At 44.2% G+C, this 24,723-nt stretch overlaps 2 protein-coding genes across 4 annotated transcripts in view; both read right to left on the bottom strand.

The window, feature by feature from the left end:
• Positions 1-16,119, bottom strand: part of fgf12a (fibroblast growth factor 12a) — a 37,158-nt gene extending 21,039 nt beyond the window's left edge. Inside the window, exon 1 of one of the 2 annotated variants that reach the window (XM_076981825.1) lies at positions 15,993-16,119. In XM_076981825.1, coding sequence (XP_076837940.1) covers positions 15,993-16,005 — 13 coding nt within the window. In that variant the 5' untranslated portion in view covers positions 16,006-16,119. Of the gene's footprint in view, positions 1-403; positions 935-15,992 lie in introns of those variants that run through there. The other variant, XM_076981824.1, reaches the window with a different exon arrangement.
• A 2,146-nt stretch (positions 16,120-18,265) lies between these two features.
• mb21d2 (Mab-21 domain containing 2) lies at positions 18,266-24,723 on the bottom strand. Of its 2 annotated transcripts, XM_076981815.1 has the most exons (3): positions 24,302-24,442; positions 23,472-23,579; positions 18,266-21,238 (listed from the first exon to the last, which is right to left on the bottom strand). In XM_076981815.1, the coding sequence occupies exon 3, from the start codon at positions 21,234-21,236 to the stop codon at positions 19,968-19,970; it is 1,269 nt and encodes a 422-aa protein (XP_076837930.1). In that variant the 5' UTR covers positions 21,237-21,238; positions 23,472-23,579; positions 24,302-24,442; the 3' UTR covers positions 18,266-19,967. The 2 variants fall into 2 exon arrangements, with proteins under 2 accessions (XP_076837930.1, XP_076837929.1); XM_076981814.1 differs by lacking the exon at positions 23,472-23,579 and having other exon boundaries at positions 24,302-24,723.

The raw sequence follows: 24,723 nt of genomic DNA, 5'->3' as shown, positions 1-24,723 counted from the left end.
ATAGTTTCCTACATTCTCCCTGCATTCTTTGTTCTTGGCAACAATAAGAAACGTCCTTGAAATGGGGGGGGGGGGGGGGGGGGGAGAATTCAGAACGACTCTTGTTGCCGGCTAAAGCAGACGGTTGTGACTTTGCCACGACCACGGTGGAGACGGTGTGTTTGACGCGTCATGGGATGGAATGAGTGGAAGTGTCACGAACCCTTACAAACAAGTTATCCATAAACGCCAGGAGTGCGACTCCCGCGCCGCCGCCGTCACTGCGCAGCGATTCGGCGGTGAGCACATCGGACGGAGCGCGCGCACAGTACCGCAGACTCGGAAGATGTGCTCACACACGTCAGCGGCCAATGGGATCGTTTTCACGCCGCTCAACGGCGAGCATGCACAGCGTATGTCTCACCGCTGGTGGTTGTGGTCGCCTCCGATCGTTGTCCACAGAGACACTGCAGCATAAGCTCGCCTTTCTTCAGGAATAGCCTCAGAATCCTCATTGATTTGAGCTGGTGTGGGTCCTTCCTCAATCCACGCAAACGGACACGGTATCACAACAGAGGGTATCGGTGGCGTAAGCGCCTCGGCAGGCTCGCAGAGCATATATACTTTCGATAACAGTTTCTGGGTTTCAGAGTGTTAAGAGGAGCGAGGCAGTAGGGATCCACAGGCAAACGGCACTCGAACAGGACATCTTGAGTGAATTCAGATGCTCGACTCTTCCTCCGTACCGGTCACTCGCCATAGTTCCACGAGCGAGAGGAGCAAGGACGTTAGGGTAATTTGCACATTCTGGTGCCCATGCTTCCGTCTTTACTAGGAGACGTAAAATCAGAGCCCCGCTGTGAACGTGCACGCGAAAGTTAAAGCGCAGGGGTAAGTGACAGGACAGCCCCTGATGAGGTAATGCGCGCGATGCATCTTGGCGACACAAGGCGACCGGCACGAAGTGTGAGGCAGCAAAGATGTTTGGATTAAAACGCCAAATGTTTCGCATCCATAGGGAACCGAAGAGGGACGTGTAGCTTACGTCAGATGCAGCCTACATTTAAAGACAAAGATGTTTAGCGCATGGTCAGTATGAACGAAGTTTTTGTCTGCAACTTAGTGCACAGGCTATTTGACCGGTTTCGTGAAGGCCGCATGCAGTGCGTCTCCCGCTATTGCATTTGTTGCGCATATAATAGCATAACAAATGCAGAACGTAAACATGAAAGTTATTTCTTATTTAGTTATTTGGCTTATCTAAACAATGAGTTTGCATTTTTGCAGCTTATGTTGAAACACACAAAACTTTAAGGCTGAAAAGCGCCGGAACTGAACGTTTTTTTAATTGATCACGTACTCATGGAATTGGTTATGAGGCTATACCCAATAAAATATGCTTAATGTTGTAAAAACAGCCAGCATTGTCTCCTAAAACTTTTTTCTCTTCACTTGTGCTTTGTATCCGGAGCTGAGGCCAACGCCGGTTCCCGTAAGAACCTGTTGTGACGTCACCACTACTTTTCCGAGTCTAGCGTTGCAGTCCGGCAATAGATGTTTTCATAATTTGTCTCGTCGACAGAGGGCGCTATAAGCACACGTTTTAACTTCACAGCTTCGGCCAACTTGCTAGAGATGGAAGCTCTATTGAAATACTTGCCATCGTACGTTGCTGCATGTGAAAATAATATCATCAGAAACAGCTGTTAATACATCAGCAGCAACAACATTTACACACTATCAGAACTATACTCTATAACTATAAGGGGGGCATTTTTAATAAAAAGTTTTTAATGAAAAATAAGAACTGGAAAAGTGTGTGTGTAATATGCAAGGTCCAGCAAGCTCCTTATCAGACTCTGCACAGGAGAGACCAATACATATCACACATTACTGTATTCACACCTGTCTGCCAATTAAGTGATCTCATTCTCCCTTTGTGATTCTAAATAAATCTGACATGATGTAATATATATTAAGTTGGTTGTCTGCTACTGATATACTGACAAGAAAAACAAAATCCACGCATTACTTAAAATCAATATGGCAAATATTCAGTTGTTGAAATGCAGATTTGCTAATAAGCTCTACTTTTCTTGACTTACCATAATTGTTTATCAACAGAGGTGCCAAACTCATGAAATATAAGACTAACTTCAGTAGGTTTACATGAATCTATAAAACATCTATGAAAGTGTAATTCCAATATCTCCTGACTCTTTTTGAACTAATATTTCCACAAGAGACAAACATTTGCATATTTATATTAAAATTTGCCAAGTTTTAGTGTGAAACACATTCAGCTAATTTCATATTTGCATGTTTCACTTTTTTTCACGTTTACTTTTATGTTATAAAAGAATATTAGTGTAAGTTTAAGCTGTATATGATGACTGGAGGAATTTTTAAAGGGTTGAACCTTTTTAAAACATCATAGCAATGAACAGCATTTTAAAATTATACAGCAGCATTAGAGGAATTCAAGCTCATTGAGTCAATATTGGCAGGTGAAGTCATTGCGCCTTAAGCTTCTGTTCAGTTTCTCTGGTGTTTTCTACAACATTTCTATTTGTATGTACTATAAATATCACTGTAAATATGGATTTCAGTTTGTTACTCACCTTCATTTCACTTTAGTAAAGGTTGTTTTTTGAAACTCAGAATTAAGTTACTGCCCATTGCCCAATATTAATTTAGGTCCAAAAGTCAATATACAAAAACTAATCATTTCAGCTCTCCTGGTATGACACTGGCCAACTGGAAGTGTTTTGACTAAGAGAGTATTCTGTTGGCCACATCTCTTGAACGAAAACCATCTCAGGGATGTATTGGTTAATCAAAATGGGTTTTGAGGATTCAGCTAACTTTGACAAGGCATATAAAAGACGGGAAAAGCATGGAGGATGGGTTTGTGTGCCTGGACCTTCTTGACAGAACCAGAATAGTAGATTCATTTGACTGACATTCCATCTTATGCATGACTGCGAGAAATTCTGGAGCGATTGGTGGTTTGTTGGATTTTGTGATGGTTTTGATGTCTTGGATGGCTACAATTACAAAGAAATACTAGTGGCTCCAGAAATATGATGGAATTGCTGTCATGGCTTCTTTTCTGAATGGAAGGCAGGCGAAAGTTGAAGAAATCTCCCACACATAATGCTTAGCACTGCCGTGCACACAAATGAAACCTGGTGTTATCCCAGGGGACAAAATGCGTGTCTGAATCCAGACTGCTACACTCTCTGAACCTGCTACATTTTATATTAAATCCACTAGAAGAAGGGGAGGGGGACATTTCTTGCATCTGCAGAATGTTCTACGTTGCCAGGAAACGCCCCTGTTCAGTAGAACAACATGGGTAGTACATCGCTGCATTTTTAATACGTCATGGGGAGTATGCATCATGGCTAGTATGCATCGTGGGAAGTATGCATCATGGGTAGTATGCATTGTGGGGAGTATGCATCGTGGCTAGTATGCATCGTGGCTAGTATGCATCATGGGTAGTATGCATCATGGGTAGTATGCATCGTGGCTAGTATGCATCATGGGTAGTATGCATCGTGGCTAGTATGCATCGTGGCTAGTATGCATCGTGGCCAACAGCTATGATTGGGGTCCTACAGACCTTCGAAAGGATTTTACAGGATGAGACAATATTTGAGGAGGACAAACTCAATGCCGCCCAAAGCGTCATCGGGACATTGGAGGATTCTGACATAATATGATAAAATTGTCTCAGAAAGTGATGCAGTCTTTGATATTATGCAGCGGAGAGGTAGGGATGTTCTCTATTGAACAAACAGAATTGAGAGGCCACTTCCTCTCAGACCAGATGAGGCTTTCAAAAGCTTCACATCCAAATCCAATATAATGACCCTAGACAAAAGTGTCAGTGTCTGTCACAGTTGCAGGACTGACAGGAGTGTTAGAGAAATATGTACTTGGCCATGTTAGATGATCTTAGCAAGCAGATTTCACAGCACTTGTCCAATTTGGAAAGTATGCACTTCCCTGAACTAATTCATGCATATCTGATGAAGTTAAGTGTTGTTATAATGTTATGGCCATTTCTGTGATGCAGAGAGACTGAAATCTGAGCTCTCGGTACTACACTCCGATCATGACCTCCAGGACATCAAAGGGAAACCGTGAATTCTTAGTGTTTTTTTTTAAAGGTCGATAAAGCAGTGCATCATTTCTAATGGTTGGTGTCCTTAGCTGCAATAGCTGGAGCTACAGCAGCAGCTGTGAGGAGGAGCTTCACATACAGCCACAACACAATAGGCTCAGTCACATACAGCCACAAAACAATGGGCCCAGTAACATACAGCCACAACACAATAGGCTCAGTCACATACAGCCGCAACACAATAGGCTCAGTCACATACAGCCACAACACAATGGGCCCAGTCACATACAGCCACAACACAATGGGCCCAGTCACATACAGCCGCAACACAATGGGGCACAGTCACATACAGCCACAACACAATGGGCACAGTCACATACAGCCTCAACACAATGGGCACAGTCACACACAGCCACAACACAATGGGCCCAGTCACATACAACCACAACACAATGGGCACAGTCACATACAGCCACAACACAATGGGCCCAGTCACATACAACCACAACACAATGGGCCCAGTCACATACAGCCACAACACAATGGGCCCACTCACATACAACCACAACACAATGGGCACAGTCACATACAGCCACAACACAATGGGCCCAGTCACATACAGCCACAACACAATGGACCCAGTCACATACAACCACAACACAATGGGCCCAGTCACATACAGCCACAACACAATGGGCCCCTTCACATACAACCACAACACAATGAGCTCAGTCACATACAGCCACAACACAATGGGCCCAGTCACATACAGCCACAACACAATGGGCCCAGTCACATACAGCTACAACACAATGGGTCAAAGCCATCTGAACAACCTTGAAATGCAGCCTGTTGGGAGAGAACAAATCCCTGTTGGTATGGCAGGATAAATGCCAAAAAAAAAGTGTATGCACATTCATTTACACAGAAAGAACCCATAGTCATCATACTTTTTGAAAAACAGATGGTTTTATTCTAAAACCAGGAGAGAAATGTTCAGTCTATCACAATCCAGCAACAATGAAATGGAGATTTTGGATTACTAATTAGATTTCTGAAGGATTAAAGTCTGTTGCAAATGCATAAATTAACAAGAACAACCAGCAGGATAAATAAGGAGGGGGGGATGGAGTGAAAACAGGTGGGGAAAGACAGACAGAACAAAGCGATGTGAGAGAAATTCCACACTGGCAGCAGGCTGCCACAAAGCACAATACAACTGCAGCTTTGAAATTTGATATTTAATTGGCATTGATATCACGATACATTCATTGGTTTATGTTAAACATAAGCAGGTCAAATTGGGGCTATGCAGAAAACACCAGATTTATCAGTTGTTGATTGTGAGGAAATATGTAAACAGGACATGATGTTAGATTAATTTGAACATAACGACATCATAAATCCAGAATTTAAAAAAATGAGCGCAGAGAGGGAGAGAGGGATGCAAACGTGACCTCAGACAGGTACAAGCTAGAGGACGGGCAGGACAGTGTGAACGCAACACACTTCATTGTGCTGCTGAGGATCGTTTCCTGCTAACCAGGCAGAGTTTCCTGTAACCCTGTCATCACCTCACATAACATTTATAGGACACGTCACCTATGGAGGCTTTCACAAAGAGAAACGTGTTGCTTTCTCTCTCCCACGCAGAATTTGGAAAGTGCTGCGTTGTATAAATAAGCCGATACACTCACAGCTCAGTATTTAGTCAGCTGAGGTCGATCTGTGTGTGTGCTCACTGGTTGGTACTCCAACTTTAAAACCAAATGTCACCTGTGAGACGGCATACGAGAGGCAAAGAGCGATGATGTTGCATGGGAAGACATGAGAGGACACTGGGACAGGAAACATGAGAGGACACTGGGACAGGAAACATGAGAGGACACTGGTACTGGAGACATGAGAGCACAATGTGATTTATGACAAAAAGTGAAATGAGACACACTGCTTTATGGAGAACAAAAGAATTTCTCAGTTTTTAGTTACCATACAAACTGCCACACAAGATCTAGTTAACTCCTCCGCGCCTTACAACAACTACCAACCATGCCGCATGCTGTGAGGAGCATTTCCTCCAAGACACAAGGCAAAATGCCACATCACGCCACAACAGAATGCAGCTCAGCACTCTTGGGGGGGGGGGGGGGGGGGGGGGGGGGGGACACCAACCCCCCCTCACCACCAAGCACACACACACACACATACACACGTACACAACTAGCTACTGTCGTAGAGTGTGACTGCAATGCAACCCCTCCCTCCTAGAGAACAATGCCAGTCCTGCTCCCTTAAACTCCCATCCACGAATGGCTGTGACATCAGTGGGGATCAAATCATCAAGCTCACACTGGCTCAATAGGGCAAATGCATTTCTATCGTACCACTCGGTGGCACTACAGGTCAAGCATAGTGACGCTGTGGAAAGCAAAAGTGAGTATCAAGTGACTGCACACAGTTCAATCTGTCTCTCTTTCCTTCTGCTGACAAAGGGCACTCGATCCATCATGAACACTGGTGTATCATATCAAAAGAGGACAGAGGATACCATGGAAAGGTACAAGTGATGGCTGTGCGTGTGTCCTGTTCAACGTCCCAAACTGCTTCTTTGTAGGCAGTTGTTTTAACCTACCCCATGAACCTGAATTATTAAGACTTTGCGGTGCCTCGGAGAATACTGGCCTACATCAGCAGCAAACCAGGGCAAGATTCAAGGCTCTTCCATGAGGCAAAGCTCTGCACATACACGCACTGATGCACAGCATGCAAGTCACCAGTATGCTCATGTTGCACCCCCCCCCCCCCAAAAAAAAACCCCATATTTTTTTAAACGGCTTCCCATAGTGCCCAGCTCAGCAAATTCAGAAAACAGCACTAATTGCCCTTGTTAGCAAGCACAAGCAAACAAAACAGGCACCCCCACTAGCTACTGTCACAATGAACACTCGACTGCCACAGTAATACAACGCCTCCCAGCCAGAGAGCCCCAATTTTCTATCTTTTGTCTCCAGGACACACAAGGCTGTGGCATCATGGGGGCTTAAACCAGCAACTAAACACTTTTGTGTTGCATTATTCTTGGAGGGCCTAAAGGTCAAGTCTAAAGCTTTGTGTATACCACTGTCACAACAGTGTAGACACCATAGACACAACTGCACCACTTCTGGTGACGTGTGCTAGCCCCATAAATGATACAAGTGACACTGCATCACATGGTCACGTGCATATCATTCATTTTGAACCTTGACAATGCCTGTTCAATAGGGGTAGGTAAAGAAAGGAAAGATTAGGTGGTTGTATCGTACTGTCTCCCTTCAGAGTGTCAGAGCACTGGAGATTCAGGATGCAATTCAACACTTTAATGGAGCGCCCAACACAGCAGGTTTGCACACAGACTCAGGCTGACCTTGTACAAGTCGGAGGTTTGTGTGTGCACGTGAGGACATGCACGTGAGGCACACATGTATATGAATGGGTGGATATGGGGATGTTTTTATCTGGGTTATTTGTGGATTTGTACGTGTATTCATGCATTTTATGTATATGGATGTATGCATGCGTGATTTTGAAAAAGAACATACATTCCACCATTAATTTTCCTTGTTAACAGTACTAGACACTTGTATGCAATCATATGCACTCACACTATAATCTACTATAATAAAACAATACAATTACTTTGAAAACACCACCCTGTAACAGGAAGAATGTGATAGATTCACCTATGTTTACACATACAAAGTACCAAATCAACTACTGTGGACTTGGCCCAGCATTTGTTCTGTGGAATGGCTAACCTAGCTAACCTGTTGTCCTCATCATTAAGCACCTTGGAGAGCACCATCAGGTGAGTGATTGGTCTAGTGTAGACCAGATCCTTCATACGGACCTCTGCCGTTCTCATCCAACTGTCAGCCCCAGAAAAGTCTCTCACCACTCTTCCAATCTGCCAGGTTGAACGTGGTAATTGTGGGTCAACCAATATCACGGCCGCTCTGGTCTGAAAATCAGTTTGCCACTTCCCTGCGGTCGGCAATCTCAGCGAGTAATGGTTGAAAATGGAGTCTCAGAATCAGTGGGCTAACACCTGTGTGTGCCTTCATCTCCTCCCGCTGATGCACTCAGATTCAGGGTACAGTACTTGGGGTAGGGAGTCATTTGGTCAGGAGGGCAGGATGACAGGAAAGACAGGATCAACTGGTATGCTGGTTTTGATTTCCCTCGCCAGCCCTCTCAGATCATGTTCACTGGTGCTTTTGAAGCACTCTCACGACCCATAACTCTCAGCGGAGCGCCACCAACACGTCGGCCCTGAGCGGCACAAGCGCTCATCGTGATCACGGATGAGCATCTGTGTTGTCGAGTGACTGGGTTCCAATACGATAGAGCGCACAATGCCGAAATCAAGGTTCTACTTGCTTGAGCTCACTATCTCTGTCATACTCTGTCATCTCGTTAAATACCCACAAACACCTTAAAGTGACAGGACTCAGTGTAACCATTGCAAGACTGGAATCAGTGGAATCCGTCAACAAAGTAACCCCTCATATGGGCAAGGTAGCTTGGCCAACTGTGCACCTGTTGGGGCAGCACAAATCTCCAGTCTTGGCATTTTGGCTACACACGACCTGGCCATTAGAAAAGTGAGATGCACTTTTCCCACTCCCGTCTTCTGAGCGTAGGTACGCCCAGGGCGAAAAAAAAAATTTCCCTCCCAATCGGCCCAAACTAGAGATTGACATGAGCCAGCCCATTGGGAATCCTCCCGAATCTCCCGATTAGCCACTCCGGCTCTGGGTACGCCATCGATCCACATGCCTCTTCTGAGGCTTCACTGAATATGTGGATATCATGGAGATATCAGGTATTGGGGGCATTTTGCACCCTGAGAGGCTCATACTAGTGTGCCAGTACTTGGTTGGCATATCTCATGGTTGCCATTTGAGGCTGAGGGTGGATTCATGTGGATCTGTCTTGCATTGTGAGGGCCACAGTCTGGCTAATCTGGCCGGTGGAGGCAAGCAACTGGTCACATCTGGAGTCACGGACGTAATTTGGGGGGGGACGGGGGGGACATGTCCCCCCCACTTTTTCAAAAGCCGGTGTTGGTCCCCCCCAGTTTTTACGGTTAAAACCAAATATTTAAATAGCGACGAATCCATGCCCCCCCCCACTTTTTATTACAAAATTACGTCCATGTCTGGAGTATTACATGCCCACTGGCAAATGTTGAAAGCTCCCAGAGCAAGGTGTACACAAAGCAACTATTGAGCAAATGTTGTGCTTCCTGGACTGAGGGCAAACTCTGGAGGTAGTTGTCCACATAGAAACCCTCACATTTGTCTCCACTGTGTCCAGGGATAAGGCATGGCAAGGCAAGTCTCTGAAAAGACGCAAGTCATCTTGAAGGGCAGAATCTGACATTTGTAAATTTTTTGGGCCGTAATCTTTCCTTGTGTTGCCCCAGCTAGGCCTCAGGAGGGACTTTTCCTTTGGTAGAAGCAAAACCTGGTGGAGCATCTCACCAATATCGCTGGTTGTGGGTCTCCCCACAGTAGACATTGCCATCGCCATCACTGCCATTGACATTGCTTGCCATCACCCTCCTTGACGGTCCTTCTTATGTAGCAGTGGTGTAGCAAAGCAAATAATTTTATTTACTTCCATGGAGTAATGCAATCAGTATTTACTCACTCCAAACTCTTAATAGATTCCTGCTCCTCTCCTCTATACCAAGTGACCTGTTTCTTGGTGAAGAATTTAGTCTTATTTTCCATAATCTCTTCATGTGTCTCATCAGTTCTACATCTCATCAGTTGAGGTTGCAGCTTAGTTTCTGTAAGTTTTGCTGGTCCTTGCAATGCCCACACCATCACCACCACCATATGAACATATGAGGAGTGAGACATATACATTCTCAAAGCCCTGCAAAGGGCAGTTGCATCATCTCAAGTAATTATACTTTCTTAAGATATCTGCAGGGTATGAATTATCTCGAAGGGTGTAATGCAAAGTGAACAAACAGATGCATGCAAAATCACTTTAATAAACTAAATAGCAGAATAATTAAAAAAACTGGGTCATAACCAGAAAGAAATATATTATTTCTTAAGGGCAAACCAGAATCAGAATCCAAAAATACACAGCGGACGATTATAAACAGAAAAAACAGGATACTTCACAATGACAGAATTAATCTGGTGAGAGTAAGACTGACAGAATAAGTAACAGGTGAGTCTTGTTAATATTTACAGGAGGATGATCTTCTGATGTTGTTTAGGAACTCTTGGGAATTCTGGGCTGCTGAGACACTGTCTGCACTGACTTTGCCTTATAACGTAAAAGAACCCTAATAACCTCGATGAGAACACATCTTCCTCTCAGCAGATCAGTCCACAAACTGAGGCATCCTCAGACGTAACCAATAAGGAATTTTCTCTAGTTCCCTTGGTGCTGACTTCATGTTAGATAAAAGATGTTTCATCTGACCAATTCCACATGGCTTCTTCATCGTTGACTGGGCCACTTGGTGTTCACAACCGCAGCGGCAATTGTGTCATTTTGTTCAGATCCGTGATCTGTTCCTTACTGAAGGACGTCAAAATCAAAAAGTAACTCCACAAGGGCTCTAATGTGCAAGGTGAAGTGGTCAAATGCCTCTTGTGTCTCCGCATTTTATATCTGGGGAATCCATTACCTGGGCGATCTTCTTCAGGGCTAATTAGAACGACTGATCAAACCTCTTGGATAAGGCTTCCATTATGTCTGAATATAGGCATGAGGAGTTCAGCAACAAGTCTGCTATTAGGCAAGTCTAACTCTTCTCATTTCATATGATCCAACAATATTTGACATCTGAATAGGTCCGTGGCGTCAGGATATTCCTGAAGACTATTCCCAGTTGTGTGAAGTCACTAGGACCTTTAGACACAACATCAGGTATGGCTTGATGAGGACTGTTACGACCGATGTTCGTGTCTGACACTCCAGGTCCAGATGTGTCTCTCCTCCCACCATGTTACTCTCTCTCTTCCTGGTTGATGCGGATTGGCTGTTTTCTGCCCAAGACACAGTATATATATATATATATATATATATATATATATATATACAGTGCCCTCCATAATTATTGGCACCCCTGGTTAAGATGTGTTCTTTAGCTTCTAATAAATTTAATTGTTATTGTGGAAACATACTCTTACACTGACAATTGTAGAAAAATGTAACCTTTAACTCAAGTGAAGTTTAAGGGAGAAAATAAAATCCCTGGCTAAGAAATAATTATTCTTCATAAAATCACCTGTTCCACAATTATTGGCACCCCTAACAATTCTTAGGAAATAAATGTAATTAAAGAATTTCTGTCACTTCTACAGTAGTTCACGAAGTTAATCAGAGTATGTAGGAACATTTAATTAGCAATTTACAACTTCCTGTTTCCCTGGGGTATAATTATGACATGACACAGAGGCCATTTCTCTTCAACATGGGAAAGACAAAGGAACATAGCATTCAAGTAAGGCAGATGTGTGTTGACCTTCACAAGTCAGGCAATGGCTACAAGAAAATAGCCACTCGCCTACACCTGTCCATATCTACTGTCAGAGGAATTATTAAGAAGTTTAAAACAACTGGGACAGTGGTAAACAAGTCTGGACGAGGACGCAAGTTTATTTTGCCACCACGCACAGTGAGGAGGATGATAAGAGAAATAAAAAGTTCTCCAAAGCTAACTGTTACAGAACTGCAACAAATGGTAGCATCTTAGGGTCACGAAGTCTCCAAAACAACCATCAGGCGCTATCTACACGTTAACAAGCTGTTTGGGAGGCATGCACAGAAAAAACCTTTTCTCACTCTCAATCATAAACAAAAACGTTTGGAGTTTGCTAAGCAGTACTGGAACTTCAACTGGGACCATGTGCTTTGGTCAGATGAAACAAAGATAGAGCTTTTTGGCAACAAATGCTGTAAGTGGGTCTGGCATAACACAAGAGATGAGTATGCAGAAAAGCACCTCATGCCCACTGTGAAATACGGGGGAGGATCAGTGATGCTGTGGGCCTGCTTCTCTTCCAAAGGCCCAGGGAACCTTGTTAGGGTGCATGGCATCATGAATGCTTTGAAATACCAGGACATTTTAAAACAAAATCTGGTGGCTTCTGCCCGAAAGCTGAAGATGGGTCGTCACTGGGTCTTTCAGCAAGATAATGACCCTAAACATATGGCAAGATCTACACAGAAATGGTTGACCACACACAGAATCAAGCTCCTCCCATGGCCATCTCAGTCCCCAGACCTCAACCCCATTGAAAACCTGTGGGGTGAGCTGAAGAGGAGAGTGCAGAGGAGAGGACCCAGGTCGCTGGATGATTTAGAGAGATTGTGCAAAGAGGAATGGTCGAAGATCCCTCTTTCTGTGTTCACCCATCTTGTGAAACATTATAGGAGAAGATTAGGTGCTGTTTTGTTGGCAAAAGGGGGTTGTACAAAGTATTATCAGGGGTGCTAGGTGCTAATAATTGTGGCACACATTATTTGATGTTAAACAATTATTTCTTAATGTGGGATTTTTTTCCTACTGAATAAATGCACTTGAGTTAAAGGTTGGATTTTACTCTTTTTTCCATCGTGGTCCTATATTATTTAGAAAAAAAACTCAATTTATAAGAAGCTAAAGAACACATCTTAACCAGGGGTGCCAATAATTATGGAGGGCACTGTATATATATATATATATATATATATATATATATATATATATATATATATATATATATATATATATATATACACAATATGTACATCATAAATGTTCGTGTAAATAGTGATGCTTATTAATATGGCCCAAACGGGAAGAAAGGACCCGTTCTCTTTGTTTTGTTAGGGCTATTGCCTAGAGTAGTCGTAACAGGGACCTTGGCTAGTGCTATCGGTAATGGCAGACTGTACATGGGCATGCAATGGGCCCTCAAAGGGCAACCTTATCCAGGCAGAGGGTGTCTACTGACAGCCTGAAGAAGGTGAGTAAATACAGCCCTACTCAGCTCTGAAGGAGCCTGCTGATTGTGCTAACAGGTAGGTGTATCTGTCTGATACTCAGAATGTAGCTGTGTATGGTTCTGCGGAGGGTAGGTATTGTTCTAATTACATTGCCCAAAATGAAATCATGAGAATGATCTTGCTGAGCTTGCTGGAAGACATCTTTTGGGGGTCTGTAGGGGGGTGAAGTCCAAAAAAGCTCCTTCATGACTTGAAACTCACTCAGCATGTTCCCCGTGACATCCAGTATCATCTGGTCTCTGGAAGGCTCTGCTAGGTCACCACTGGGTGTGGTTGTCTTTTGTAGGTAGCAGTTAGTTTGATGACTGATCACACAATTTGATTTCAGAAAATGACCATTTCTAGGCTGAGATCAGTACAGATGAGTGTCAGACATCACCGTGGAGGTGTAGGTCCTCTGTTGTGGTGGGCTAAATTTAGTCCTGGGTGGGAGTGATAACAACTTTTAGGGGACGTTGGTCATAGCATCAATGTTCCATCCTGTCGTGCTGTGGTCGCTCACCTTGGGCACCGTGTGTGTCCACCCATGGCCTGTAGAAAGGTGGAGAGTGGGAGATGAGAGAGACCGGTAGCAGTTTGGCTAAATGTGTTGTGAATGTGATTCTGTTGCATCTCCTCGCTGCGTCTGCTCTCGCCTGACTGCCTGCTATCCAACGCTGGCCATTGGTCCACGATTTCCCAGTGACTCTGACTTATTGAGCTGTAGCTCCATACGGTGAGTGGGCTGACAATCTTTACAGCAGCTGTCGTCTTTAAGCCTGTGCATATGCTGTTCTGTGTGAAGAAGCATCAAGAGGTTCAGGGACAGACAACAGTACCGCGAGCAGCTGGGACGCATTCTAGTATTAACAGAATCAATGAAAACACCAAATGGGGCTCAAAGAACCAAAATGTTCAACAGAGGAACGTGGTAATGTGTGCTAGCCCCATAAGTGATATGTGATACTGCATCACATGGTCATATGCATATCATTCGTTTTGTAACTTGACAATACCTGTTCAACAGGGGTAGGTTAAGGAAGGAAAGATGAATCTATCATGTCTCCTGTCAGAGTGTCGGTCAGAACGCTGGAGATTCAGGATGCAACACCACACTTTAAAGGACCGTCCATCACAGCATGTTAGCACAGACTCTGACTTACTTCACACAAGTTGGAGGCGTGTGTGTGTGTGCATGTGAGAGCATGCACGTTAGATGCACGTGTATCTGGATGTGGACATGTATGTTTTGATCTGAGTTATTGTGCATTTGTATGTTTAGGTTGTATTTATGGGCATACATTAATGCTTATGGATGTATGTGTGTATGCATGGTACGATATAGAAACAGAACATAGCTACATTTGACCAGTCATTTCCCTTGGCACTTGTATATAATATTATACAATTACAGTGGATCTACGTCATAACTTAACTTGCAAAACACCACCAACTAATGCAATAATTTCACCCATGTTCTTACTATCAAAATGCTAAAACAACTGCTTTTTACTCGGGCCACTATACTATACTATTACTACTGGTAATATTACTAGTGAGAAGTAATATTGGCCACGTTCAACTACCAAACTCGTAATATGATTGCAGGAGATGTTTAGATTTGACATTCATTAGCACATAAACTAAGATACTGATACTGACGTTAGGGTCACACACACACACACACAAACACACACACACACACACACACACACACACACACACACACACACACACACACACACACACACACTCAACACACACAATATGAACAAGGAAGAACAGCCACAGTAACTATATATTAAATGATCCGTGGTCTACTGTGGCCGATTCTTGATAAGAACTGCCTTCGTGTCTTTACAGCATGGCGCTTCAGTTTGTTAAATCGATCGTGTTTGCACTGCCACCTGCAGTTTCGGAGAACAGTGCGAGGATGAAAGCGGTAGTTCAATTGGATATTTGCTCGCGTGGACCAGCGCGCATTTATGCCGCGAAAAGTATATCTCAGCCTTTATATGGAGTAATAAGTGACTGCAAATAGTAAAGTTTCCCTTCCACTGGCTGTCTCTCCTTATGCTGACAAAGAGCACATGCACATAATATCAAATGGGAATATAACAAGGATAACAGGATAACGCGACCCAGACGTCCCTAACAGCGTACCTTACTTTATTTAAGCAGCTTTGTAAAGTACCCTGTGAACGTCAACTAAACTTTCGCGATACCTCTAAGAGTATTGGCCACTACGAGCAGCGAAAACAACTCCCTAACTAAGGCAAAAATTTCGGGCTTTTCTAGCTGAGTAAAGAAGCTGTGCACGCGCATGCTGACGAGCGGCTTGTACGTCACCGGCACGGTGTCGCCTCAAAGGTGAACAGCCAGCACTTTTTTCAAGGCACCTGGCTTAATCTGGAGTATTTCTCCCAGTAAACAGGCTCTATATATTTATTCAAATGGTTAAATCACACATTGTTTAGATTAAGTCAGTAATGTAAATAAGGACTACACGCTGCAAGTGTTCTTATCGCATGCCTTTTCAAGCACATGCATGTTTCTTGGCACAGTTTCCTAACGTCAATCACATCTGCAGACTGCCAAACTCGCCTGTAAATAAATGATAAGAAATAGTTCTGACATTTTTTTCTTTAATGTCCGTGCGGTTCAAGTCAAATAGTGAAGCTGTTTTGGTCCACTGCTGCAATGAACCGAAAGCCAAACCCATCTGAACTCGTCGATTCCGCAGTCCACACTCAAAACGGCTCAACAGCAGTTTTCCAGAGTCCAGCAAGCAAACTCTCCCGGCGTGAAGAGATAAAAACATGTCTTTAAAGTTCCTTACCGGCTTTTTCCATGTCGCTCTAGCCCTTGGTGATTCAGAGAAGGAGCTGGTGGGGGTGATGTGGTTCAGAGCTGTTTCGGGATGCGTCTGAGCTCCTCGGACCGGACAGAGGGACGCACTGTAATCGATCAGGTCTGTTATAGAGCCGTTATCGTGACAGAGCTATATGGTGTACAGGGTTCTGCCTCGGTTTTTACCCCACACCAGGGGCGGGGGAGGTACGAGGGGAAAGAGAAAGAGACACAGAGTGTGAATGAGGAAAAAATGTCTTGTGAAGGCGTAAGTTTTTTTTTTTTTTTTTTTTACCTGTTTATGAACAGCTTTTCTGGGGTACTGCTGTGATGATGCAGCTGTTGTGTTGTGAGGTAGTGTCGTCTATAAGGTGAGGGGAGTCGACGCTGCCAATGCAAACTATCTGAATACAGCTACAGATGTATAGATTAGCCATACGTTTTCTCTTTCTAACTAACAGCCTACGATTCTAACCATTCTATTCTAAGTTGTGATGACTTCTTCATATCTTCAGACAATGAATGCTTTTGCGATGTAAAGAGTCTGTCACCATGCCAACAGTGAGTAACTTATGGGTAATGTCCACACCAGCAACTAATGTACCAACATCCAGTTATGTTTGGGTGAAAATAAATAAATTAATAAGAAGGGTGTTACCTAGCACTCTCATTGATCAAAGTCTGCAGTGGCAATGTCAGCAGTATGCAGGGATGCTGGAATAACGGCTTGTGTTACCTAAGCAGTTAAAAAAAGAACTGGATGCTGCTATTCGATCGCCATTTCTGTGTTTTATGCTGAAACTAGAGGCCCAAGGCCGTTTCGGCCGGACAAAGATACAACAATCTGTACACCTCTTTGATAATCACCTTAGTGACATGTGCAAACAGTGACTGAATGTTATGCACATGCCTGTAAGGCACAGGCATGTACCTGTAAGGCATGTACCTGTAAGGCTTGTGCCTGTAACGCACACACATGTAAGTCATGTACCTGTAAGGCATGTACCTGTAAGGCACACGCATGTAAGGCATGTACCTGTAAGGCTTGTGCCTGTAACGCACACACATGTAAGTCATGTACCTGTAAGGCATGTACCTGTAAGGCACATGCATGTAAGGCATGTACCTGTAAGGCACACACATGTAAGGCACACGCATGTAAGGCATGTACCTGTAAGGCACACACATGTAAGGTATGTACCTGTAAGGCACACACATAGGGCATGTATCTGTAAGGCACACTCATGTAAGGCATATGTATGTAAGAGTGATTTGACATATTTGAGGGTGAATTTCGATGCTAGGGATTCTGGGGAATGAAGTTTGGGTGAAGCACCTTTGAGACAAGTCTTCAATAATGTGCTGCTTGGCAATTCTCAGCAGGTGGCAGAGAAAATCTTGCATGGACAAAACTGATATTAACCCACTTTAGCTGCAAAACCCGTGTTCACCTTTGTTATAGGAAAACCTGAGAATTATATTTTCACAGTTACAAATATGGTCCTGACAAGGAAGTTTTTATTTACTTGTTCCCTTTTTTATGTGACAAAACTGTCATTTTTGATGACTTAATTCACAGTGGGGGTCAGTTTTAAGGTTAGATTGTAAATATTCTTATTGCTTACATAATTAGCTTCATATTATGCACAAACTATGCAGCATATGCATTATGTGCTGATAAAAATGTGTTTGTGCTTCTGTTTTATGAGTTTAGCAAAACAGGAATCTCGAAATTCCTTGTCTCTGCTTCATAATTTGCTTTTTAGCAATGAGACAAGATCTACAGCAAAACTAGACTGAAAGGAGCAGCATGTCTAGACTCACCACAGCACTATCACTTCCTTTTTTAAAAACGACCCTTTCTGTATCTGTGCACCATGCATTATTATCATATGATTTGTTAGTTCTTGGTAGTTTGCATCGGAAACGGGACAGCGTTTAGTTCTGATTGGACGCTGTATTCTGAGAGGGAGAGAGAGATCGCCTGCGTTTTTTGTTTGGTTTGGAAGTGTAGGTCACCATGTAATGAGCTGCTGTTGCACGGGGTGGAATTTTCCTAGACGTTATATCACAAAATGTGCTAACTCGGCAAGTTAGCAAGATTCAATGCTGCTGAACCCCCCCCCCCCCCGATCGGCTGCAGAACTTCACCTGTAGCTAGGTTACGGATAAACTGAGCTGAGCAGTTCACATTTTACAGCATCATTTAATACAAAAATGATCCAGTTATGTGATTCTATATTACTTATTTATTATGTTAAAATAAGGATTTCAAGTCTTAAAGCTCAAGTCTGATTCCAAGTCCAAGTCAGTAAAGGTAAAGTCTAAGTCAAGTCGCAAGTCTTCAGTGATGTTGTCGAGTCAAGTCACAAGTCATCAGTTTAGTGACTCGAGTCGGACTCGAGTCCAAGTCATGTGACTCGAGTCCACACGTCTGCATGCATGAGTTTAAATCTCTTAGACACTTTTGTTTGTACTGCAGCAAACACAGAGCACCACCTGTAGTATAATATGCCCTCATAAGCAAGTTTATTAGCTTTTTAAAACCTCATACCATTGCACACTGAAGCCTAGAGAAACCCTCATCCATACCAGGACATCGTAATTTTTACTTCAAAAGCAAAGACATGAGTGATATGAGCAAAATTAGCTTATTAATAAATAATAGGAGAAATAAAGTGGTCCACAAAATGGAGGTTCAGGGAAAATTAATGACTCCAAATGAACTCGTCCACAGTCCATGTTTAGAAGGCAGTAGTGAAGATACTGAGGTTGAGAAGCTTGGCCCCGTACTAAGATCACAAGTGTCAAAATTGTACCATCTCTTTTTCATGTACAGATAAATATTAATGGAGTATATTAAAATCAGTAAAATGACATGTACAAAGCAGTTACAAAACTATATTGTAACTATTACATCGAGAAAGGTGAAGTTTGGGTGATATTCTGTGACCTCAGGAGAAGCTGGATTATGTTTGCCTTATTAAGTATTTTTTGAGCATTGCAGAAAAGTTTTTGTGAAAAAACAAAGTAAGCAAAGATTGTTTTGTCAACAACACTTCAAAAACAGCCATACACAATTGTTTATTTACAGGCAATACAATACTGGTGAAGGGGATTTTCACTTGAAGATATGATGTAGTGATTTATCCTACATTTGTGGTTGGTAAGATAAGTGTTAAAAACTGTTTTGATATGCAGGCTTATGGTGGACTTACAATGGCTAGTGGTAGCTATAAGCAGCATTTTCAAATAGTCAAATAAAAACAGTGTCATTCATTTCATTCCTGACAGCAGCAGTGATTTGTGTTTAAAATACCAGTTCTTGTCATATACAAGACAAGTTTCCAAAGCTGAAAGAGAACTGTTACTGGGTGTAATTCTACATTTCAATAATGGCACTTAAGAATATTTTATCTGAGTGTTGTCCATTAGCCAGATATAAAAGGGTTTGGCTTTCTTTGACATGTTATGTCATTGTTTTACAATAGTAAGAGCTTTTTTTGTAAATTGTTCAAAGAGAGAAAAAAAAACACATTTTGACACAATGAAAATCATATGATGCAAACCATCTGAATTCTGTATTCAGTAGTTTTCAGTGCTCATCCGGTTGTTCTGAATTTGCTGGAATTGTATTTCCAAATCCTGCAGCAATCCATTGCTTATACATTGGTGGAAAAACTGTCATCATATACAATGCACTAGGCAGTGCACAGCAATTCTGAATTTCCAAGCATAGCTAACCAAAACTGCTTAGTGTCTCCTATCCTCAAAAGGCTCCACGACATCGGTTTCTACATTTTCAGTCTGCATTTCTCCCAGAGGACGCTCCCCCGTGGAATGCAAACTCTCAGCACGTCTGAGCAGTACGCAAGCTAAGGGCACTCAGGTCCTGTTTCAAAGCAGTCCAGCACACAGGCGCCCAGAAGCATCTTGACCTCACAGGATGGGGCAGCGTTGCTTCTCAGAAGAACTTGTCGTCGATGCGGAAGTGTGGCCGGGACACGTCGTCCGGGTTTATGAACACGGAGATGGATTTGCCCGGGTTTTCGGTAACTAGCTGCTGCAGCTTCTTGGCGAGTCGGTCGTCGGGCTGGTGCTGGTCGACGGAGGCGGCGTCGGCCCGCGGCGAGGGAAGCCCGGAGGGGCTGCCGCGGCGCTGTACGTCTTGGGTCAGGCGGTTGGCCGCCTTGGCCTGCTCGATGGCGGAGCGCAGGTGCTCGAGCGGATCGGCGCGCGCCGGGGCCAGCTTGCGAGCGTGAAACATGGCCGCCTCGTCGCACAGGTCCTCCAGCATGTTGCATTGTGGGATGAAGTAATTGGGACAGGTCTTGTTGACGAGGCAGTGCTGCAAGTCGTCGATCAGGCCCAGCAAGAAGTGGGCGGCGAAATCGTCCTGCGCCAGGTAGCTCGGCGGCAGGCGGTCGCAGGCCCAAAGCATGATGCTGCGCAAGTGGTACGGGCTCACGGCCGTGGGATGGCCCAGCGACTTGACGATGATGGACCTGCAGGCTTGGTACGATTGCATGAGACCCGGGGCGATGCATTTCTTCAGCTGGACCTCGCTACGGGCAAAGGAAAGCCGCCACTCGTTCTCCCTCTGCCCTGAAGATGAACATGTGGGGAGCAGGTAGAAGCCACTGATCACCTCCTCCTCTGTGATTTTACCGTCCCAGAAGTGGTTCTCCATCAACCAGCTCTGGGCGACCGCTGGCCAACCTTTGAAAGACACCACGGGCACGATGTCGTACAGCATTCGGCTGCTGCCCACGCCCAGGATCATGGAGAGAAGGGTGCCGTGGCGCTCCACCCGCACCACCCTCGGCGTGCCCCGCTGCGGTTTGCGCTGCACCTCGGCCAGCACGAGCTCCACCGCGTCCTGGAACCAGTCGGCCACCAGGGTGGGAGAGAAGAAGTAGTTGGTGGTGCCGCTGAGGTGGTCGGCCAGCGTGCAGCAGTCTCTCCAGCGGGTGATGGTGCCCTCGTCGAACAGACGCAGGCTCAGCCAGGAATGGCCCAGCGCCGAGTGCCGCATGTCCAGTGTGACGGGCTGGTTGCGGTCGTGCAACTTCAGTGCGGGGACCAGCAGGGTGAAGGCCATATCGAAGTCGCTGCCACGGTTATACACGCCCAGCTCATCCAGGTCCATGTCGACTACGCCATCCCGAACTCCACCCGACAACAGCAGGTACTCGTTAGCGACCGGCAACTTCTGGTCAAGCTTCTGTACCATACCTACGAGAGGACAGGTGAGGTGGACAGGTGAGATGGACAGGTGAGGTGGACAGAAAAGAGAAAAAGATTTTTAACAGAAAGGAATTCATCAGCTGTGAAAGTAATCTCAAAACATATCACACTGCTTAATGATATTGAGGTAAATTTACATTTTGGATGATTTAGTACATTCAAATTAGATATTCGATTAAACTTTTAAAAAGACATGGCAACTTCCTTTATTGTGTATCCAGCTGCCGTCTAGTTTAGTAATAGGGTGTGTAAAAACAACGTTTAAACAAGCCTGACATGGTTCCCTTGTAAACAATAGATTCTAACATGTATTATTCGTTTAGTAAAGCTAAGTTTTGTACCTTAATCACATTCAGATTGTTTATTTGTTTACCAGTGCTTTTATTTGTTGAGACAATGGATGAACTCAACTTTCTTAACTCAAGTGAATAACAGGTTAACAGCGTTATACCAAATATCAACACATCCTGTCCAATGACTTATCTCCTGCCATTACCCTGTAAATAGCACTGTGCTCTCATTGGCATCAGTTTTTAGTGGATCAATAACAGGACCTGAAAGAACACCAGTGCTGGAAAAAGGCAGACGATCAATAAGGGAGGGATCTAGAATACTCGGCAGGGAGGAGGAGTTTTCGGGTCAAAAGTGCAGATATTTCGAGATGAAGTATTAAGCCGTTAATGCCTCGTGCGGATATAGTGGGGAGCTTGACGCGATTACAGTTGACTAATGGTTTTTAAGCAGCCCGGTCTGTCACCAAACGGGCTGTCGTTTGCCACTCTACCGTCCATGGGCATGCGCTCGTATATTTATGGCGGCTTTTCAGATGGGACAAGGGTTCGGGCCAGTGTCCTTTGAGTTCAGTAACGGTGGCTCAGTCCATTAATAGACCCTCCTTTTCCATCTGCTTCCGGTTCTCTCATCTCTGCCTTTCCGACTTTACCGCCACTCGTGTTTGTGTTTTCTCTTCAGGGCAACAGCAGAACTACAGGCTCAAGTGTCTCATATGTGACAACTATATTATAACCCAATCAGCCCATTTCTCTGGGGAAAGTAAAAACTCTTGTGTTATGGCACACTATGTCAGAAAAACTAGGTATGAGATCGCCAGTCTTAGCAATTAAGAGATTCAGAGATACCAAACTATAACAGACCACCGTGGTAACCTTTTAAATCCTGTAAAGCGCTTTGTGACAACATGTGTTGTGAAAAGCGCTATACAAATAAACTTTGATTTGATTTGATTTGATTTGGTAGTCTCTAGTAGAACTTGCTTCCTGAAGCAGCATGTGTCCAGTGGCAGGCCAAGCCTTTGGCCATTCTCCCTTTATACCACAGTTACAAAAGAAATGTCTTTCAATTAAAGCGAGAATCTCTCTCCATTCGCTATCAAATGTTCCCACAACGCTATGTCCTTACACACTGAGCTCGCTCTGTTTTTGGCAAAAACTCTGATTATTCATACATCATTGCACCCCCCCCGACCCCCCCCCCCCCCCCCCTCCCCGACCCCTTCCTTCAGTCCTTCTGCCCAATGGAGACAGAAAGTTTCAAACACCCCAGTGTCACTTTTGTTCACTCTTTCTAATTTGCAAACACAGACACTGCGGGCCAATCAGCATGCCTGCTGTCTGAATTGTGCCCCGGTAAATGGATGGGAAGGTTGGGAGTGTGAGAACAGCTTCTGTCTGTGTGTGTGTGTGTGTGTGTGTGTGTGTGTGTGTGTGTGTGTGTGTGTGTGTGTGTGTCTAAGAGAGAGAGGGAGAGGGGGAGAGAGATAGAGAGATCTGTAGATCACACACGACTCAGTGGTCACAAGGTTCCCACAGATGGCTCAGTGCTGTCATACCCCCTTCCGCTTGGGCTGTGACCAAAAACCAGGGCTATTGAGTTGCCACTGAAAATAGCCACTCCACTAAAAATGTCAGTGGCCAATAAGAAACCCTCCATCATGTGCTTTGGAGCTGTGCCTAAGCCCAGTGCTGTTCCTAACATACAATAGTTGTACTGATGTGTTGAAATGCTTTAAAGATGGCATTTTCTTTGGACTGTGAATTTACCAAAAAATTGCACCATGTTTGCAAAAGCTTAAGCCTTTTTCAACACATAAATACAAAACACATCGACCTCTTACATTCATTTCTGTATTAAACTGGCAAACCCCACCTCCCCAGTGACAGGCACTTAATCCTTTGTTTCTAACCAATGCTGCAACACTAACCTTTGCCTTCTTGACGCTTTATTATTCATTCTGCCCCCTCGTGCTCTCCAAGTGTAGTAAACCCTCCGATCCAATCAAATTAGCGACAGCAGTCTCAGCCGTGTAGTTCTGGGCAGCACAATAAATCACACCCATGTCTTACACAATTCTGATCACACTGAACCAGAACCAGAGATCTGGCCCATCAACGCTTAAATAAGTAATCAAATACGCTATTGACTAAGTAAATGTATGTTAATACCATTTCATCTACTTGGAGTGCTGATTATTATTTGATTTTTTTGAACCGATGAATCGATTTATCCGATGAATCCGGCTAACCCATTCATCAAGATAACAAAAGTATACATTTTATGAGTTCTCTGTCCATGGTACTGACCTTTGTCAGCGGCAGTCTCGAATAGCATAATGTCGAACCGAGTTTTACATTCACAGACAGAGGGCGGGGGAGAGAATCCAACATGTGGAAATAATCACTTATAGTGTCTCGAAAATCGGATTAAGAGCAAGTATGCGTCCGACTGTAAACTTATTATTTTTGCATATGTGTCCGAGAAGCGGGTCGAAGGGGGAAAAAATCGTTTACGACCAATATGGATTCTGTGATTCGTTGCAGAAGATAAAGGACCATGGTATTAAACGCACTGCACACCGTTACTTTGCACTTTGGGATGAGCACAGATTAACTCCACATGTATCCTAACGTAAATTAAGGATCAATAAAACAGAAAACACTAATCTGTTAAGGGGCATAGTGTCACGATATGGAGAAGCTGCATCTTAATTCGAAAGGTGACAGGGCTTTTGCTTTCAATTAAACCATTTCTTACCGAGCATAGAAAAGATGAAATCCTTGGCTGTGTGGATTTCCAGAGCCCGCTGGTCATCGTATTCGCGTTGGTCGTGTTTGCTGAATTCCTGGATAAGCCTGTTCAGCTCTTCTATCCTCGCCCCGGACCTGAAATCAAGCGCAGGACAGCACGGTAGTCTGTTATTGTTGATGCTACCGGGCGTCGCGGTAGGACTACTCCCAAGACTGTTGACAGATCCGGCCCGACTGGTTAAGGCAGGGGCCGCCATGTTCACGATACGGAGAAACAGAAGGCGCCGCTACGTCCTCCACTAGCGCTCTGCCTTCGCTTCACATCTCGTGGTTTCCCCTCCTTTTTATAAACGAGGTGCTCTTGGAATGAGTCGCTGGCGCTGTGATTCGTGATGTCATGTAATCCACACGCAGCGCTAAACCGCTCAC

The sequence above is a fragment of the Brachyhypopomus gauderio genome, chromosome 19 (assembly GCF_052324685.1).
Source record: "Brachyhypopomus gauderio isolate BG-103 chromosome 19, BGAUD_0.2, whole genome shotgun sequence".
NCBI classification, from domain to species: Eukaryota; Metazoa; Chordata; class Actinopteri; order Gymnotiformes; family Hypopomidae; genus Brachyhypopomus; species Brachyhypopomus gauderio.
This window is presented reverse-complemented; position numbering and strand designations above follow the sequence as displayed.

Coding starts and splice junctions, on each gene's coding strand:
- mb21d2 (XM_076981814.1), bottom strand. CDS start 24,551: ATGGCGGCCCCTGCCTTAACCAGTCGGGCCGGATCTGTCAACAGTCTT. Junction 21,239..24,301: donor TTTCATCTTTTCTATGCTCG/GTAAGAAATGGT, acceptor GTCCTCTCGTAG/GTATGGTACAGAAGCTTGAC.